The sequence below is a fragment of the Trematomus bernacchii genome, unplaced genomic scaffold, assembly GCF_902827165.1.
Source record: "Trematomus bernacchii unplaced genomic scaffold, fTreBer1.1, whole genome shotgun sequence".
NCBI classification, from domain to species: domain Eukaryota; kingdom Metazoa; phylum Chordata; class Actinopteri; order Perciformes; family Nototheniidae; genus Trematomus; species Trematomus bernacchii.
In genome coordinates, this window is record NW_022987550.1 from 655,839 (window position 1) to 674,012 (window position 18,174).

Consider the following 18,174-nt stretch of genomic DNA (forward strand, 5'->3'; position numbering starts at 1 on the left):
ACCAAGTCGTTTCATTGGACGAGAGGCATACTTTGAAAAATTATTTTTACTTATAGTGAAAACTACCCTTGGATGATGGGTTAGTAGACTAAAAGCTTTAGGAATCCAAAGTACAACATATAATAAGTACTTTGTATCAAGATTGATGCAAAACAAGTGACATTTTACCTTTTTAGAGAGGTTTAGCAAAGAAAACTCCACCTCTGAGGTGATTTGGGTGGAAATGGGGGTTTTACCGTTTCTCTGGAACCCATTAGTCGATTTTGGTGATTGACATCTCTTTTTGACCGTTAGAGCCAATAGAATCTAAGGGGAATTTCCCCATACACACACATGGTAAAAGAAAAAAAGGTGGGGGCTTTGCGCATGCAGGTTTGCATCAGAGTGGACCTATCTCTCGCTCTGACATCTGGAAACGGAAAAGCAGGTTTATTGCTTATGGATTATCAGAAATCATTTAAAAGGGACACAGACACATTGGATTAACCTAAGGATTAACTTCAGCAGCGTTTTTATCGTTGTAATGCCATTGAAGACCAGTTTTGACCAGACAACGACCAAGGTGAGCCATTTTGCTGTTTTAGCTACCTAGCGCCACATGTTTTGATGTCTGTTCTTGTTAATAGCTTTGCGAGTTCTTATCATGGAGTGATGATGTATATACCCATCGATTCTGTGTCATCTCACGATCAGATCGATGGGTTGGACGTGCAGCTACGAAAAGTAATAAGGGTGTTATGAGTGAGTTTCTGTGCAACACTCCGTTAGCATTTTTCGCTCGTGGCTAATTCATAGGCTCAACGCTAGCTTTGTGGGTTTAAAAAAAAAAAAAAAAAAAAAAGGTCAGTTAGCTGAGTTTCTTCCCGTTACATGGATATAAAACATTCATAGTTTATTGAATATTAAGATGCCCTCAGACGCTGTTTCCTGCAGATGACGCGTTTTTCCCCCCGGTATCGGGGGTGCGGTGTAGAAGAGGTTAATAATAATTAAAAACCCAAAACAAATATTTTATGTTTTGTGAGTACTAGTACAGTAAAGTTCAAATACAGATGATTTAAGTTCATCGAAATGCTGCACCTTAATGTTTATTTTATTATATTTTGTATTTATTTGAGTGAATACATTATTCACAGTTTAATAATAATTAAAAACCCCCAAAAAATTGTTTATGTTTTGTGATCCTTTTTTCTGCTGTACCGAAAACGTACCGAACCGTGACCTAAAAACCGAGGTACGTACCAAACCGAAATGTTTGTGAACCATTACACCCCTACTTTTAATCTAAACTGCCTGTACTGACAAACTTCTGAAACTTCAAGGCAAGGAGATAAATAGGTAACACATGATGTATGTATTTATAAGAAGTCACACAAATGACCAGTCTCTTTGCTTCCTTACCCTTGAAAGAGCTCATCCTCCTTGGCCTTGAGCGTTTGTTTGTATCCTACAGTGCTGTGGGCGATCCTTGCATCACAGCTCATGTTCTTTGGCTTGTAGCAGAACCAAGGATCGCCGGTTCGAGGGTCGGTGAAGTCGCAGATTGGCTGCTTGGTTTGACGCAGGCAGATGTTACAGATGGTGGTTTCAGAGTGTGAGCCTGAGCGAAAGAGGCTTATGAAAAATACCCTGTCAGGTTCCTCACTCGTCAACCTGTTCAGCACTGTGATAGCTTCACTGGGATGAACTAGCGTCACCTGATTGGATAGAAAACAAGAGTTTTTGTCTGAAATAAAAAGTCTTATCAACATTAGTTAAAAGGGGGTGGGGCTTTGTGAGTAATCAGTTGGAAGACAAATGACACGCCTACAGCAAAATCACATAGAAAAAGATAGTTTTAAGCATCACCTCAACCTGAGCTGCTCCTTCCCAGAGTAAAGGAAAGACAGCAGAGTAGCTCCCATTGAGATGGTCCACCACTTTCCCAGCTACACCTGCACCAAGCGTTAGGTTGTGCAGCCGGGCAAATAAAAAGTCCCCCCCAGACTTCTTGGGTTGTCCCTTGAAGTCAGAGATGCTGATGCTAACTTCCAGCTGATCCCCTACGTGCCACTGTCCTCCTCCTCTCGCTGGGAGAATGGTGAAAGAGCTGTGAGCTGGATCACTGGTCAGCTCCAGGGAAAGAGGAGATGGCAATGCAGGAGTTTCAGGCCAAGCAACAGATTCTAGTAGCAGGCGTTCCTCCAGAGCATCCTTAGGGGACAATGGTGGGAAGTTGCAGATGCTGCGGACTTTGGGAGGTTCAGTAGGAGCTTTTGGGTAGATGATGGTGGAGCTCATTTTAGGCTGAAACTTGAAGGGGTTGAGAGACAGAGAGAAGTTTACGTAGATACGTCAAACAAATGCAGCAAATCTATGAATATTTGTTAAGGGGGTTGATAAGAGATGTTGTTGTGTAATGTTTGCTCCATTCCAGGCTTCCTGATTTCTGTCTTCAAAGTTTCTCTTTCTTGATTTGTGTTTGGCAAACTGCAGAATTACATGTTCTACGGATTCCTCAACCTGGCAGTGTTCATATCATCCAGAAAGATGTTTTTCTTATGAATAATGTCATGTTTTGTTCACTCTAGTATGTCCTAATATAAGCCTTGATAACACATTATCCAAATTGATGGTTCTTTTAAGTGTCCTGACTGATTTTTGGCTGCAGTGCATATAGGTGTCTTCTTGTGTTTCTTTTGTCCCAATTGTGTTGCCACTCCTTAATGATGTTCTATTTTTCATATTTGTTATTTGCCTTAGATTTACTGAGTGCAATGTTGATTATTTACTCGTGTTTAAGAGACTGCTTGGCTAATGTGTCAATGTGACTCCTTAACCTGTTAAGCCCTGAGCCTGTTTTTCAGGTCTCAGGCTCGAAAATGACATTCCCAGAACAAATGACCATATCTTCCCTTCTAAAAGGGTTAAATTAATAATCTTTGTTCTCAAAGTAATGATAAACCTGTGAGTTGGATGTAGAAAAGTCAGAATCAATATAGATGTTTTTTATTTTAAAGAAAATTCAGATTTTACATAGTAAAAAACTGTAAATTATAGTGTCCGTCCAAAAATTATTTTTTACTTATAGTGAAAACTACCCTTGGATGATGGGTTAGTAGACTAAAAGCTTTAGGAATCCAAAGTACAACATATAATATGTACCCTGTATCAAGATTGATGCAAAACAAGTGAAATGTGACCTTTTTAGAGAGATTTAGCCAAAAAAACCCCACTTCTGGGGTCATTTGGGTGGATTTGACCTATCTCTGGCCCCCCTTGCTCGATTTTGATGAATGAAATCTCTTTATAACCGCTAGAGCCAAGGGAATCGAGGGAAAGTTATATACACACCAACACGTTAACAAATAAGGAGTGAGAGTGACGCGTTACCAAAACCGGAAGCTGCATACACTCTGGTGGCTACCATTAGCAGCTAACTTTTCCGCTCCGATTTTTACATAAAAAAATGGAATTATGGATTATAAATCATTTTTTAAAAGGCACAGGTACATTATCAACCTATGGATCAACAGTTGTAGCATTTTTTTTTTTTTCGTTTTAATGCCATTGAACACGTCTTTTGACCTAATTGACAGCTACGGTGAGACGATCTGCCGTAAAAGCTCCGTAAAGGTACGTGTTGTGATGTCTGTGTTTGCTTCCCCTGTCGCAAGTTCGGATCGCTCAGTGATGATACTATACCTAAATAATCAGTTGAGTCTCAGCTTTAATCAGCTATATTGTATGTGCAGCTACGATAAGTAATAAGGGTATCTTTATCTTGAATTGTGTGCCGCAGTGCGTTAGAATTTTTTCACTCAGGGGTCATTTAGACGCTTCTTATGAGACTTGTGTTTTGTTTTGGTAAAAATGGTTCATATCTTCAGTTAGCTGAGATTCTTCCCGTTAATCTGGTGCTACACATTAATAGTTTCATAAATGTTAAGAAGCCCTGAGACATTATCTCGAAAACAAAACGGTGGGAGGGGTCCAATGGGGGGACCGCCGTGCTTAAGAGGTTAATGATGTTCTATTTGTCACTCTGTATTTGCCTTAGATTTACTGAGTGCAATGTTGATTATTTACTCGTGTTTAAGAGACTGCTTGGCTAATGTGTCACATTTTCATTTCCCTTCATTCCTCTGTATGATGTTATCCACATAAATGTTATCTCGATATTTCTATTTCTTCATCTTTATGGTGTTTCATAAATGTCATTCACAATATCCTGCCTACGATGAGATGTAATGAAGTGGCATTATTGCTGAACTTAAATCTGAACAAAGAATAATCCTTTGGATTTGCATCTCTTCTACCCCTGTAATGCCTCGTGCAATTGCCATCAACTCGACTGTGATTGTAGATAAATGATCTGATGTTCTCCGTGTGTCTGCACTTTAATGTTGGTTTGAGCAGAAAATCTGATGCTTTTTTTAATCAGCAACACATTACACTCAAACATATAACATACACTGTGGATGGCTCATGCACAATACACATCCAAAAATAACTCACCAATGTGTCCCATATGTTAAGCTGAAAAAGGAAACATTAGTTTTAGCCAAATATAAAACATTTCTGGAATTCAATTCATTCCTGCAGTTCAGAAATTGGAATTTTATGGATTTTATATTATCTATACATTAAACAATATTATTATTATTACATGTCACTTGTTAGACGCTTTTATCCAAAGCGACTAACATACTGAATACTGTGGACAATCCCCACAGGAGCAATTTGGGGTGAAGTGTCTCAGGGACACAACGACATGCTTGGTGACGCACTTTGAGTTGCCTTGAGAGACCGTACAGCTGTGACCAGTGTGTGGGAAGATGGCGCCTGTGTCGGCTCGCCGCTCCCTCAGCTCTCTGCCTTTAGCTATCCTGTTTTTGTTTTATGTTTGTCAGAATGTCTCTGCTCTGCTCGTCTACGATCGCCAAGCTCTCCTCCACCTCAGACCCTCACTGGAGTTTATATTGCTGCCCAAATCTACATCTGGCAATCATAAATCGTCGCCCCCCCCTCTACTGTCGGATATTCCCGCCTACCTGCGCCGGTTGCCCTGCATCCTGCCTCGCCGAAAGCGCTTTAGACGACGGGGAAAGCGTGGTGGTGCACTGGTCCATCTTAAGGCATACCTGACGGCTTCTTCTGGGACTTATCCACGCCTCGGATGTCATGGCCCTCCCGCTGCACGCCATGTGAGGGTTCGGTGGATTCGCCCTGTTTTTCCGGAGCTGCGGCCTCTGCTGGGCCCGCTGACAGCTCCTCCTGCCCGACTGACTGCTCCCGGCCCGCGCGGCGTTCAACACGCACATCTTCGTCAGCTGAGACGCACTACACCTTCAGCAAGCCCGGAGCGAAAACTTTGCATGGCTTTGCTAAATGTTAGGTCGATAACAAACAAAACGTTCCTGCTAAACGACTTCTTCACCTCTCGTGAACTGGATTTTATGTTTATGATGGAGACCTGGGTCCACGCTGGCGAGTATACACCGTTCTCTGAACTTCTTCCTCCTGACTGTACATTGCTCCCCGCGTACCACCGGCCATTGTCGGGGCATAGCATCAGTGTTTAGAGCTAGCCTCCAATGCCGATTGCTTCACCCTGTAACTAGCTATGCTAGCTTTGAGTTGCAGCTTTTTGAACTGAACCCGGCCTCGCCTATACTCTGCGCAGTCGTGTATCGTCCGCCAAATTGCAATAAGGATTTCATAAATGACTTTTCTGACTTTCTGTCCGGGATCATGGTAAAAAAATCCCGGACAACGCTCTGTATGTGGCGCCAGCTAAAATCTTGCCTAGGGCAGCAAATTGGTCAGGGCCCTCATGTTTGTCTGTGTCCCTGCATAGGGCCTGTCTCCTAAACCAATCGGACTAATGTTAAACATGTCACAATAAGTCAACCCTATTAGTGATCCCAGATAACAGTTCTCACCTGGAAGAATATTAAGAAAGCCATGAGCAGAAGGAGAACGATGGTGAAACATGTTCTTCCTTTAAAAGATGATTCCTTCATGATATTGTCCAGCTCCAGCCTGACACTGTGACCACTTCCTTTGGTACAGGATTAAAGGATAAAACATTTATGCCAGGTTAATACAAAATGTAATCATAGAATAAATTATAATTAGAAAAAGATAAAGTCATTTTATGGAACACATCAGGAACTGACGCGCGTTGGATTTGTAGTAGTAGTAGTTTCGTTTATTTGTCCCCGAGTGGAAAATGGGTTGCAGCACATCACAAAGGCATTTAAAAAGATAAGACAATACGTCACTGACAACAACATAGACACAGATTAAAACAAACAGACATAAGAAAAACAGATATCGGCAGATTGTGTCGTGTGGGAGCTGACATGCAGACAGCAGGCGGGAGGGCACAGACAGAGCACTTTACTGCAACAGGAAGTAGTGAATCAGGAAACGTTGTAACAGCGTCACATCTGCTTTCTTAGAGGCCGGTAGATTTACTGTGAAATATATATTTGTATATGTATATATAAGTGTATCAACTTCATTGTATCATCAAGCCTTTTTAGGACATTGAACATTAATACAAGTTGCAGTAAAAGCTATTTTTACTTTGTAGTTCCTGGAGATGTTTCAGAGTCACCTTTAAAAATGTAAAGCAGCTTCAATCAGTATTAAAGTCTCCAGGTTTAATCTGCGGGACAAAATATTTGTTTGCTTTTAATATTTTAAAAGAATCACAGGTTTCAGTTTGAGGATGTATACATTTAAAGGGAAAGGTAATTCCCAAAGTGCATTTGAGCCAGAAACCTCCAATCATCTTGACATATGATTATGTGTGCCACAGTGACCTGAAGTTAAAATAACAATGTTGAGGAAGCAGATTTTGAAATGTAAAGTTTGAAGGCGTTTAGGATGAATTCAGTGAGTAACACTTCTTTTAGTCGTGAGTGTGACGGAGGAACCAGCATCCTGTCTGATATTTAACAAGATTACACTGAAATAAAGCCTGAATGAGCCCTTACCTTCAGGCGTCCCCTCACAGGTCCTCAGACCACGTGTTGACCCCCTGAGGTCTGGGTCCCCCCCCCCCCAGGTCTTCAGGCTGCGTTTGATTCGAGGTTTTGGTGCAGATCATGAGGAAGCTGTAGATGATGTGTGGTTGACTTCCTGTTTCTTACTCTACAAACACACAGGCCCCGCCCCCCTGCATCACACACACACACACACACACACACACACACACACACACACACACACACACACACACACACACACACACACACACACACACACACACACACACACACACACACACACACACACACACACACGTGACGTTGTTTGGTTACTGAAAGCATGTTTGCCACTTTCTCTTGTAATTTGCTGAAATGAGGAAAGAGGACTCTATTTATACAGTATTTAGTTAATAAACTATGAATAAAGGGAGAATGACACCCTTTTCTTGTAGTACTACCACCTTATAGGTGTCAAACATCCTTATAATGAGCAAAGCATGCTCAGTCAACATAGTCTCACGGAATTTCGTGTTATAGTCACGAAATTAATCTATTGATTCGTGTTCACCAACACGATTTCGCAATTTTTTTCGTGTCACACAGAACGATTTTAAAAGCAATGTAAATAATAACAAATTGGAAGGAAAAACAGATTTAAAAAAAATACAGATTTCAGTATTCTGACACAGAACGATTTTAGAAGCATTGTATTTCTATTGGTAGTATGTTTCGTGCCTGCACCAAATAATAACAAATTAGAAGGAAAAAAAGATGACAAAAAATACAGATGTCAGTATTCTGAGGCTCTGAGCCATTTATTTTCCTCGTGGATGGCAAAAAAACTCCGACATTATACAATTTAAAATAAAAGGGTTAGGCTCAGGGTAAGATATTGAGTAAGAACATGTTTTTATGAACCCCACAGCTTCTGGTATTCCAAGACCCGACTGGATAAAAAGACGTGGTGCAGGCACGAAACATACTACCAATAGAAATACATTGCTTTTAAAATCGTTCTGTGTGACACGAAAAAAAGGTGAAAATCGTGTTGGTGAACACGAATCAATAGATTACATTTATTTCGAGACTATAACACGAAATGCCGTGAGACTGGGTTGGTTTTTATAGTCTAATCCAGGGGTCGGCAACCTTTTTGATATGAAGTGCCATTTAAAAAAAAAGAAATTATCAGCGTGCCAACGATCGAGAATTATCAACGGGGGGGGGGGGGGGGGTGTTGAGGATGTTGAGGAGCTTGACGCTCGTGATCTATCAACAGGAGGGCGGGGGGGGCGAGGACGATCGTCCGTTCTGTGATTCTCCAGAACACACATGTTATGATATTAGGGTCATGCAGAGTGAGATGAGATCGCTGTCCCTTTAAGAGAGAGAGAGAGGGGTTTGGCGTGTGCGTGTGTGTATGTTTCTGGAAGTGAAACGAGGCAGCAGAAAAGCAGAGGTCTGTGAAGTATTTTGTGAAACAGAAGAACAGCTAAATAAATGCAACGGCCTTCCAAGAAGAGCTCGCCTCTCTCCAGTCATTTAAGCTAAAGTGGGTTATTGAACCTGAAGCTCGTTGCTTCTGCCCTCCTCGACTACGGTCTGGGAGCCGACAGGAAAGTTCAACACACAGATGGCCAGTCCGCCCCTTTGTAGCATATTATTTCAATGAGAGATGAGCAGATCGCCACTGGGCTTTCAACTAAAGACACACACAGCCACGCAAAAAACTGCGACATTTGTAAAGCTCCTTATGGGTACTGCAATTTGTGAAGTGCTTTCTTCCGTGGTGAAACGATCAGCACTGCACCACGGAGGAAAGCGGCAGAAAGTCACCTGGAGTTAAAGAGAGCGGGGCTGCGTTGCGTGCATGGCTTCCTTCTGCAGGTAACGGGGAGACGCGCTCTGGCGGCGGTCTCGTTCAGGATCCGAAAATACAATTTAAATATTTTGCACACTTATTCGACTTATTCCTAGTGTGCCACTGGCTACGGTGCCGCGTGCCAATGCTGGCACGCGTGCCAGGGGTTGCCGACCCCTGGTCTAATCTGTCAGTGTCTCAGATCAGTTTTATCGTAGGGGAGAGTGGGGTAAATTGAGCCATTTTTTAGTTATGCTGTCCTCTAAGCAAGGAGAAATGACACATAGTAAAAATGAAAGCACACACCTATAATTCAGGATGTCTCCTATCAATGGCAATGATAAGAATTAATATTTGATCAAGAGCAGTGAAAATATGACTTCTAAAAAAAAGTCTTGTGGCTCAACTTGCCCCGGGTTAGGGGTAAGTTGATCCAGGTCAGGGGGTAAATTGATCCACTGTTCAAACTTGGGCATACCTGTTCAAACCTGGGCATACCTACAAAAAATCTTAAAGGTAACTTTAAACAATAAATAACAAACCAAATACAAGTTTAGTTTTTCAAATACTTTTAATATAAATTTCGATTGAATTGATTGATTTTTTTTTAACATGTTAATAAAAGGAAAAGTAATCATACAAATGGACTGGTGATACAATTTCATCCATCTTACCAATCAAACACAGGTAAATTCAACTTTAAATGTAGCCTACAATGAGCTCTTATTATCAACTTGGCCTACTTTCATTAATTTCTCCATTGAAAAACTGGCTCAACTTACCCCAACGCCCATGGTTCACCCCATAGCCACCATTTTAGAAAAAATAGCCTAGCATTAAAATTCAGAGTCATCTTTAGCTTAATGACTCACATGGTTTAATACGCTGCTAACACATCAACATATACAATATATTTGTTTAAACCTTTTTTTTGACATGACAGCCGATATAGCTGACATCTAGAAAATTTACTTTGACAAGCAAAAAACGTAAAAATGTTTACTGACCAGACCAGAATGAGCATCTCTCTTTCACAGGCAATGAGAAATGGGAGAAGCTTGCATAATGTCTGGTCACGTGATAACAACTATAAGGCGTTGCCTGGTTACAGGGTGTGGCTCAACTTACTCCCTTCTCCCCCTATCTGCTTTCACACATTCACACCAGACAGAAGTGAGAGTCTGGGATATTTGAGATAATACTTCAGTAATTATACTTTAGTAACTTTCTGTAATGGAGACTGTGAAGGATTAGAGTACTTCTTCAACCTCTGTTACCCTGGTAGTTAAACTGGTGGTGAAGCTGGTATTTATGCTGGTCTACCAGCAGTCTTGCTGGCGAAACTGAAACAGACACAGACAGACAGAGAGGGCGGGACACGGGGGAACGGCGAGACAGCAGTGGTTGAAACAAAGCGGTTTGTTTTTGACTGGCACCATATGGCGCTGACTGGCACGGTTGAGGAGTGAAGATCAGTTGAACGTTTCTGTGACTCCGCCCAGCGGCTGCTCTTCTGAGAGGCACCGCTCTGACAGCTCTGTCTACTGGGAAACGCGCCAAAAGTCCTTCTGGAGGTAAGCAACACTACACAATTCCACCAAGTCTGAGAGTAAAAGCTTTCTCGAAGGTTCGTTTTGCTTTCTTACAACGTTACGTTAATGTTAACTTAACCTTATTATATGTTTGCTAGGAGGCTAGCTGTCTTAACTAACAACAGTTAGCAGCTAACATTTTCTGCAGTTTGTGTTTCCCCTGAAAAACGTGATGTAGTTATTTAAGGGTAAGTTAACTTAACGTTATCTTACAAGTTGAGAGAGTTACGTTTTGTTTAAAATCGTCAATGTAATGCCATTAGAGGTGTTGTGTTGAACATTAGGTTAGCTAACTGTAGCTCTCTACCAAAGGTTAGCATGTTAAGCTGTACTTTGTGTGGCAGCTCGCTTAATACAAAGAGGGTTTTTGTGCTTCATTGTAAACTTTTCTTACAAATGTGTGTTTTTTTCTACTCAATGATACAGACCATTGTTGAGGAGATGCAAAACATACTGTAAATTAGTTGGGTCCGACATATACTTTGAGTAATGTTACTTTGCTGCTAAAAAATTAAACATTATCAGATGAGGACATCACCAAAGTGTGTGAGTCTGTCAGGGGATTTGATCTGTTCTTTGCATGTCGTACAGGGCCTATGTACACACTGCTCTGGTATGAATTAAAAATATAATTGTAAAATGTAAGTCTCGCTCTTGTCATCGTTCAGGCTTTGCATTTGAACCCCTATGACAGGTTGCGGACTTGAAGGGAACGACTTCCTGGCCTTCCTGACATCCAGGAAAAAGGTGAGATTCTAATCCATTTCAATGCCAAAAGCAAGTTATTGTTTTTAACTTTGTTAATATGATTTTTTGGGGAATTTCAGTTTTATGGGACAGTAGAGATCTAATGGAAACAGTGGAGAGGGAGGAGATGATATGCAGCAAAAGGCCGAGGTGGATGGTTGCTGCTCCGTGTGGAACGTGTTCTCTCAGGTAAAAGCACTTTGGTACCCAGTTATTTATGGTATTGAGTTTGAATTTAGCCTTTGGAAGGTATTTTCCAACAGTGCATTGTAAAGACTGAAAAAACCGGCTCAGGTTAAAGCTTGACATGATTTGGTCTTTTACTTAAGTGGATGTTTGTCCTCCTGTCTTCTCTTATTTCCTTATCTTTCTTGCAGGTGTAACATCTACCAATGGTTGTACATGACACCCCCTCTTTGCTGTCCTACTAGTCAACTCTCCTGATCAGAGCCTTTCCTAAATAGTGGTAAGTTGTTTTACAGTTCAGTGTACGTTCATTTAGCAACTTAATGCTTTACTGCTGTTGAATAAACCCTATATATATACATCCATCAGCAATCAATAAATCAAATCATCCAACACAAAATAGAAGAAATCTGGACTTATTCTATTTCTTTTTATACAGCATGTATTGGGACTGCTCATTGATGTCATCAAGAGCCATTGAGTCTACCTTTTGTAGTCGGCCTCTCAGAATGTTTATAATTTCTTTGTCTCTTAACATTCCTATAATCATTTGTTTTTTTATTGTTGATATTGTTTGGTTCTTTATTTTTGTTGTGAGAATCACTTTGCAATTGTGTAAGTGCTATAAATAGTTATACTAATATTATTGTTGTTACCATCATTACTATTATTAAAAATGTTTTCTTTGTTTTCTTTATTCATCGCTGCAGAAAGGATCATGCCAGCCCACATCAAACTAGAGATGGCAAATCCGGATCCTTTTACGGACTCAGGGTCTTCTGAGTCAGTCATTGAAGAGATCCGGATCATACGAGTCATTTGAGTCGTGTTGGTGGGTGGTCTCAGACAATCTTTTTCTCATTCTAAACGTGTGATGGGTTTTCGACGGAATAGTGGATTTCTTACTCTCTGTGTTGCGCTAACAAGAGCAACCTGTTGAAACTTGTTATTACATCGTTCTTCTGGCTGGGTACATGAGTTCATAGGACCAGGTCTTCTTTTCCATGACTTTTATTTGATCTCTTTGTGAATCACTTTATTCAAAAATGTGCTGTCTTTGAATGTGCTACATACATAAACGTACGTAACGTAGGAAAGACAAAAGTAATTTAATTTAGAAATGTTACATAGTATATCAGCATATGTATATATAAGTGTGAAAATGTTGACTCTCAGACCTGCAGAGGACACAGAGACACCGAAGAGGAATCAACACATAACGAGTACCCTGACCCAAACCCAGCATAGAGAGGTTCAGTGAATGTGGTTCTGAAGGTGTGGAGGTGGACCAGTGTGTCAGAGGAGACTCTGTAGAAGGAGAGAGAGCCAGCAGGAAAATCCAGATACACTGCTACTCTACCAGAGGGTTAGCAAAACCCTTCAGAGACATGTTTTTTATATCTGAGACCTATAATATATGCTTACAAATAGTACAATAGGAGACCTTTAAGTGCAGTTCCAAACCAACGAGTGTGGAGGGGGAGTGTTTTATCAAGAGAGTCTGCATCACCTGACTTCACCTGCTGCTCCACCTGACCGACCAACGTGTGTGTGTCCGTCAGGAAACACGCTGCTTACAAACAGTTCCAACATTTACTGAACAACAAGATAGATGTTTAATATCTTCATACAGATGTTAACAACTTCCTGTTCCCTCGTATTGTTTTTAACTCAGGATCATACCTGTGTTTAGTCTAGAAAATGGTAAATGTGTTGAATATATTATCAAGTTGTGTATATTTACAGACTGTTGAAAACAAATAAGAAGCTTATAAACATCAGGTTTTAAAACTAAAAGAACTTTACAAAAAAGACAAGACAACACAATTAAAGATTTTTGGAGTTTGATTTTAAATTTTCTTTTTTTATCCAAGAGATGCTGATTTGAAACCGTTGTTACAACAAGTTACAGTATTCCCTGTTGCTGCCAGAGAGGGGAGTTTGCTCCAATGCTTGCCGCTTAATTTACACCCTCCGTCTGAAAGGAGGGGGCCTCGTTCAGCTGTGAGTGTGACTTCAGACGGAGGGGGATTGGGTGTGGTTTGGAATTAGGCCTCCCTTATCTTCATCACTGATACAAAGGATGGGTTTATACATTTAACCTCTTAAGCCCTGAGCCTGTTTTTCAGGTCTCAGGCTCGAAAATGACATTCCCAGAACAAATGACCATATCTTCCCTTCTAAAAGGGTTAAATTAATAATCTTTATTCTCAAAGTAATGATAAACCTGTGAGTTGGATGTAGAAAAGTCAGAATCAATATAGATGTTTTTTATTTTAAAGAAAATTCAGATTTTACATAGTAAAAAACTGTAAATTATAGTGTCCGTCCAAAAATTATTTTTTACTTATAGTGAAAACTACCCTTGGATGATGGGTTAGTAGACTAAAAGCTTTAGGAATCCAAAGTACAACATATAATAAGTACCCTGTATCAAGATTGATGCAAAACAAGTGAAATTTGACCTTTTTAGAGAGATTTAGCCAAAAAACTCCACTTCTGGGGTCATTTGGGTGGATTTGACCTATCTCTGGCCCCCCTTGCTCGATTTTGATGAATGAAATCTCTTTATAACCGCTAGAGCCAATGGAATCGAGGGAAAGTTCTATACACACCAAAACGTTAACAAATAAGGAGTGAGAGTGACGCGTTACCAAAACCGGAAGCTGCATACACTCTGGTGGCTACCATTAGCAGCTAACTTTTCCGCTCCGATTTTACATAAAAAATGGAATTATGGATTATAAATAATTTTTGAAAAGGCACAGGTACATTATCAACCTATGGATCAACAGTTGTAGATTTTTTTTTTTTCGTTTTAATGCCATTGAACACGTCTTTTGACCTAATTGACAGCTACGGTGAGACGATCTGCCGTAAAAGCTCCGTAAAGGTACGTGTTGTGATGTCTGTGTTTGCTTCCCCTGTCGCAAGTTCGGATCGCTCAGTGATGATACTATACGTAAATAATCAGTGGAGTCTCAGCTTTAATCGGCTATATTGTATGTGCAGCTACGATAAGTAATAAGGGTATCTTTATCTTGAATTGTGTGCCGCAGTGCGTTAGAATGTTTTCGCTCAGGGGTCATTTAGACCCTTCTTATGAGACTTGTGTTTTGTTTTGATAAAAATGGTTCATATCTTCAGTTAGCTGAGATTCTTCCCGTTAATCTGGTGCTACACATTAATAGTTTCATAAATGTTAAGAAGCCCTGAGACATTATCTCGAAAACAAAACGGTGGGAGGGGTCCAATGGGGGGACCGCCGTGCTTAAGAGGTTAAGGGTTAATAATCTAACATGTGAAACCCAATCTAATAACTGATGTGGAACTAAAGGTGGATTGAACAGCAGTGAAGGGGTTAGAATGGAGGACAGAACATGGCATAAGTATAAACTGATAGAAACATAAATGCATAAATATATGTATTAATAAATACATTAAAATAATAAATAAATGTTGAAATAAAATACAGAAGAAATTTGTATTTTATCACATTTAACGTGACACACAACTGTCCAACAGGGGACTCATTTATTATTTAAAAACCACCATAATAATGTTAAATGTTCAAAATAAGTGTTGAACTATAACCAAAAGGAGAGCATCCAAGTGTTGTTGTTAGCACTTCACTGTGGAGTTATTGAATATTCTCCACAAATATGTTTTAGCATTTAATCCTTCAAAATATATGTAGTAGTATAACCAGTAGGGGGGGTGTTAGAAGATGTGTGAAGTGATTCTGGTGCTAGTTTTACTTTATGACAAAACAAAAGCTCAGCCTCAGAATAAAAAGAAAATATTTTATTCAAAATATTCAGAAACATTAGAAGAAAAAGTTTTACATTTATAACATTACAGTATTATTCAAGAGGAAGCTAAAGAAGGCAATTGGTTTTCAGATGTTTCGTACCATTATAAAAACAATACGTCATCTTTTGAATCAAAACAAAGAAAGTATTTCTGATTATTGCATACCACACTGCATATGGTAAACATGTGGCTTCAAACTGGATTCAGAATCTGTTCATGGCAGCAAACACTGACGCTGCTCAAAGAGGATACAAGGCACCACAGGAGACCAGAGGAAACACACCGTTACCCCGAAGAACATCACACGTTTCTCTGAACCTACACAAGACAGCTAAATATAGAACAAGCAAATGTAAATGGAGACATTTTATTTATTTGTTAGTTTAAAAAGTGATGTTAGCCGTAGGGATGGAATCAGAAACATTTATTGTGTCTGAGTTTGAGACAGATGTGTGTGTGATGGTGAACACACTGAACTGATTTCAGCAGCTGTTCTGCAGTCAGTTTCTGTCGTCAGGAGAGACTCTCAGACCTACAGAGGAACCAGAGACACTGAACCAGACCAGAACCCAATTCTGATGACAAAACAGCATCTTGTTTATGTGTAATACATTAACAGTGTTACACCAATACTTTGATAAACATCCTCATCAAAATAACCGGTTTCTGTTCCTTAAAAACACATTCAAATCTTCTGAGGTATATTTTTATGAATATACAGTATGACTTTTGAAGTTAAGTTGGATGTAATTTAATATTAAGGCTGGTATTATAATTTGTTATACCTCTCAACTTGAGTTCAATCAGGAGAGACTTCATTTTCTTTAAAGAACATTTATTGAGTGTTAAGTCTTTGGCGATTAGAACCCGATCCTGAAATCGTATATAAAAAGGGGAAAATGCAGCCGTGAGCATATAGGGTGTAGACCAGGGGTGGGGAACCTCCGGCCCCCGGGCCGTATACGGCCCACGAGACCATTTGGTACGGCCCTCGAGTTCATTTATAAACACACGCAAAAAACAAAAAACAAACAAAAAACAAAAAACAAACGAGTGCCTGTTTTTCCTGGCCAAGGTCAGGGTCCTTGAACACAACACGAGCCTAACGTGTCATCACATGGTATATGTCTCGTCTGACAGGGGTGCAGTTCTGACGGAGAGCACCAGAATGCGGCTCCGGCGTACCCATAAGGAGCCGTACACATGCCGCAGTTTCTGCGTGGCTGTGTCTTTAGTTGAAAGCCCAGTGGCGATCTGCTCATCTGTCATACTGATCATACAGTCAATAACTTTGTTGTTATTAGCATCTGGTTAGCTAGCTATGCTAACGAATATAAGAAGCTTTTTCTCCAACCAGTGAGGTAAAGGCACATCTTTATATGATCATTATAGTTATAAAAAAATAAGAGAATAAAGTAAACAGGTATAAAATACTATATGACAGTAAAATAAAGAATACAGTTTGACAGAGCAGTGATTTGTAAAATATTCATAAAGAAAATCTGCTTACAGTTCTGTTTCATATGGATGTTGAGAGATGTATCCATAGATCTCCTAATGTTGCTCTCAGTGCACCAGATTGATGCTTTTAACTTCAACATTAAAAAAAATATCTCCCCGGGGGAGCATGCCCCCGGACCCCCCTAGAGGAGGTTAGGTCCCCCCCCACTTAAATCATGTTCACATGGATAGGAAACTAAATAATTTTGCACACATCTTGTGTCCATATCTTTCTGTTTGGGTGGTCATGCCACACCGTGCACGTGCATGCATGCGCGAGTCATGGTAAGATATCTGGATTAAGAGGTTGCTTTTTCTTTGCACAGCATGAAAGAAAGGCCAAATGAATGGGCTGTGGTTTTAATTTTTTAAGCAGAGGTCAATAATCTGTACGGCCCTCGGAGGATGTTGACAAAATTGAAATGGCCCTTGAGAGGAAAAAGGTTCCCCACCCCTGGTCTAGATATTGGTGATAATGCTGAAGATCTGGATTTGGAGGAAAAGGGATGAAGAGGAGGTGTGATGAGGTCTTTGGATTAGCTCTCCTGGCACTGGATATGATGTGTAATATATACCTGGCAGCTAAATCCTGAGAACTGTTACAGGATGTGTATTTTGAAAATGATGTAACTTTTTACTTAAAAAAAAAAAAAAAGTATTATATTTTGTATTATATCATAACTTAGTACTTTTTTAACCTGATAAGCCCCAAGCCTGTTTTTCAGGTCTCAGGCTCGAAAATTATAGTATCTCTTTTGAACCGTTAGAGCCAATAGAATCGAAGGGGAATTTCTACATACACACCAACGTTACTATTGAGAAGTGGGGGCTAAGCAAAACCTATTTTACGCTCTGAAATCTGAAAACTGAAAACTAGGTTTATTGCTGATGGATTATCAGAAATCATTTCAAAGTGACACAGACACATTGGATTAACCTATGGATTAACCTTCAGCAGCGTTTTTATCGTTTTAATGCCATTGAAGACAACTTTTGATCAGAACAACAGCTAAGGTAAGAAATGTGCCGTGTTGTCTACCTAATGCCACGTGTTGTGATGTCTGTTTTTGTTTCTCATGTCGCGAGTTTTGATCATGGAGTGATGATACTGATACCTATCGATTCTGTGTCTTCTCACAATGCTAATCGACGGTTTGGATTTGCATTTACGATAAGTAATAAGGGTTTTATACCGTGAGTTCTGTGCTAACAGCGTTAGCATTTTTTCGCTCAGGGCTAATTCAGAGGCTCAGCGTTAGTCTTGTGTTTTCTTTGCTAAAAATGGTTCATATCATCAGTTAGCTGAGTTTCTTCCCGTTACATGGATATGAAACATTCATAGTTTATTAAATCTTAAGAAGCCCTCAGACACTGTTGCTTGCAGATGTTGTGGTTTCGGCCCCTTTGGCGGGTCCGTGGGGCTCAACAGGTGCATGTAAAATATGTAACATATGTAACATTAAGCTGTCTCTGGCTCTTTTTCTGCTGTAACTAC

At 40.1% G+C, this 18,174-nt stretch overlaps 1 protein-coding gene and 2 long non-coding RNA genes across 6 annotated transcripts in view; 1 reads left to right on the plus strand and 2 right to left on the minus strand.

Moving 5' to 3' along the window:
- The window catches only part of LOC117477051 (NXPE family member 3-like), a 34,587-nt gene that overhangs the window by 2,196 nt on the left and 14,217 nt on the right, over nt 1-18,174 (minus strand). The window contains exons 3-6 of the mRNA XM_034123764.1: nt 5,925-6,043; nt 4,498-4,518; nt 1,849-2,292; nt 1,402-1,697 (exon numbers count right to left, since the gene is read on the minus strand). Coding sequence (XP_033979655.1) covers nt 1,402-1,697; nt 1,849-2,292; nt 4,498-4,518; nt 5,925-6,043 — 880 coding nt within the window. The remainder of the gene's footprint in view (nt 1-1,401; nt 1,698-1,848; nt 2,293-4,497; nt 4,519-5,924; nt 6,044-18,174) is intronic.
- Nucleotides 6,050-9,876, minus strand: LOC117477054. The gene is made up of 3 exons (XR_004555312.1): nt 9,849-9,876; nt 6,987-7,168; nt 6,050-6,387 (listed from the first exon to the last, which is right to left on the minus strand). It is a non-coding gene; the product is annotated as an uncharacterized LOC117477054 (long non-coding RNA).
- Nucleotides 10,031-13,056, plus strand: LOC117477052. Of its 4 annotated transcripts, none has more exons than XR_004555307.1 (5): nt 10,031-10,415; nt 11,102-11,180; nt 11,261-11,369; nt 11,558-11,646; nt 12,077-13,056. It is a non-coding gene; the product is annotated as an uncharacterized LOC117477052 (long non-coding RNA). The 4 variants fall into 4 exon arrangements; XR_004555308.1 differs by having other exon boundaries at nt 11,128-11,180; XR_004555310.1 differs by having other exon boundaries at nt 10,408-10,468; nt 11,128-11,180.